Source organism: Fopius arisanus, unplaced genomic scaffold (genome assembly GCF_000806365.1).
Source record: "Fopius arisanus strain USDA-PBARC FA_bdor unplaced genomic scaffold, ASM80636v1 scaffold00787, whole genome shotgun sequence".
Lineage (NCBI taxonomy): Eukaryota > Metazoa > Arthropoda > Insecta > Hymenoptera > Braconidae > Fopius > Fopius arisanus.
Genome location: NW_011888526.1, coordinates 1 through 2,265, shown reverse-complemented (window position 1 = coordinate 2,265; position 2,265 = coordinate 1). Strand labels below are relative to the sequence as shown.

At 39.0% G+C, this 2,265-nt stretch overlaps 1 protein-coding gene across 1 annotated transcript; it reads right to left on the bottom strand.

Annotated features, from left to right (window-relative positions):
* Positions 1-410: 410 nt before the first annotated feature.
* On the bottom strand, positions 411-1,847 carry LOC105273070 (40S ribosomal protein S2; the record flags this gene model as incomplete). Its single annotated transcript, XM_011315304.1, is given in 2 exon segments — positions 411-1,200; positions 1,496-1,847. Coding segments are annotated over 2 exon segments (849 nt in total). The 3' UTR covers positions 411-702.
* Positions 1,848-2,265: the final 418 nt, after the last annotated feature.

The following is a 2,265-nucleotide window of genomic DNA, read 5'->3' as shown; positions in this document are numbered from 1 at the left end:
GTAAATTGTGGATATGATTGATAATAGATTAGATTCACGCGCTCGGACCAGTGGCATTTTCTCCAGCGAATGGTACCGTAGGGATCCTCTGGAATTAACAGGAAACATCTATATCGATGGATATCTCAGCCGCTCCCGCTGTTGCCACATGGCGGTTTTTTTGAAAACGTTTTTACGATTTTATACAAGTAGTCTGACTCTATTTCATTCTAGATTTCCCGTAGTTTTTTTGATAAATGATGAATTTATTTGGTTTCGCGGAAAAATGATTGGGATTTTCTAGGCACACGCCATTTTCCTAATTTTTTTCCATTGTTTGTTCAGTCGGTTTTGTATCACTCATTTTATCGACTAAATGATTAATCAGGCATTAGTGGAAAAGATAACGCCGTTAAATAGAAATCAAAATATCAAAAGATTTTCTTTTTATCATCGATTTATCCAAAAATTATTGAAGTTAACAGGAAATATGACAGGTGACATTCAACCAGTGAGAAAAAAGTCCTTTGACATTTCCACTTCAAATTTCTATTCTAGTTAAATCCACTTATTTCACTTTGAAACTTCGCTAATCATGAAAATATAAACAAAAAATTTTGAAATTAAAAGAAATAAAATAAAAATGAATATACAAATTCTAATAATAAAAAAATTTGATAAGTAACAAGGAATAATGTTCATTAGTTAATTTATTGAAACTCATTATGCAGTCTCAGTAGTTCGCTGACCAGCAGCAACAGGTCGATGGTTCTTGGACAGCCAGTCGGCGTGTTCCTGGTAAGGAGCTTCGGAGAGTGGCATGTCCTTCCACAGATCAGGTGTGAGGTAAGCGTAAGTCTTGGCAATGCCAGCGTAGGTGGCTTTGGCGAAATTTCCAAGGGTGCAGGTTGATCCACGTGCTGAGGTGTAGCAGTCCTCAATACCAGCCATTTGGAGGAGCTTCTTGGGGACAGGGGCTGAGACGATGCCAGTCCCCCTGGGTGCTGGGATCAATCGTACCTGGACTGATCCACATTTGCCTGTTACTTTGCAGGGAACAGTGTGTGGCTTACCAATTTTGTTTCCCCAGTATCCACGACGAACGGGAACAACTGATAATTTTGCGAGGATTATGGCACCACGAATGGCAGTAGCTACTTCCTTCGAGCACTTGACACCCAGACCGATGTGTCCATTGCTGTCTCCAATGGCTACGAATGCCTGTTAGGAACATGCAAAAGATCTTGAGCGAGATTTTTTAAAGATTTGATGTTGGGAGTTATGCACCCGGGGAAAAAATCCCCTGAACAAAATCCTCCGAAAAAAATCTCCCGGAAAATCGACCACAAAAAAAAAGTGTTTCGCTCTGTGAAAAAAATTTGTTTTCATCATTACAGTAGCTGTTGTTTTTTTTGTTTTGTCGTATTTCATGAATGTACGGAGCTCTTCTTGAGATATTTTGTTATTTATTGAGTTTATTTATTAAATATAGAAAATTTATTTTCATAAAAATCACCTTGAAACGGGTACGCTGACCAGCACGAGTTTGTTTCTGGACAGGCATGATCTTGAGGACCTCGTCCTTCAGGGATGGTCCAATGAACTGATCAATAATCTCGTACTCTTTGATGGGGAGGGAGAACAGGTAGATGTCCTCGAGAGAGCGAATTTTGCCATCCCTAACGAGGCGTCCCAACTTGGTCACTGGGATCCACTCCTTCTGGTCCTCCTTTCCACGTCCACGACCACGTCCTCGACCACGACCACGGCCCCCCCGACCACCACGACCTCCACGATCTCCTGCACCTCCACGATTACCGAATCCACCTCGAAAACCACCACGAGCAGCTGGAGCAGCGTCCGCCATTCTATTGAGCAACTCAATTAATTCATTACAAAAATATGAATTGAGACAATTCAGTAGGAAAGTAGTAAACCGTAATAAGTTGATTCTAACAATTAACCAGTTTTCCTCTAATAACCTTTGTAATGGTAAAAACTTTTTTTATTTATTCTATTTATTTTTCGTGAAACAAATTAGTATTTTTTTCTCACAACACATGCATTTTTTACCATCTTCTATACTGATTAAAAATTCACCTCAATTATTTGATTTATTTCATTTTGTATGACCTATCAGCCTTTTACATGGGGTACCCCTTTTTCGACCAATAACAGTGATAGAAACTGCAATGTACAATGTTTGATTGAAGAGTCTCGATACATAATCGAGGTTAATTAATAAAGTAGTTTCTCAATGAAGAGGATTAAGATAGAAATAAAAGA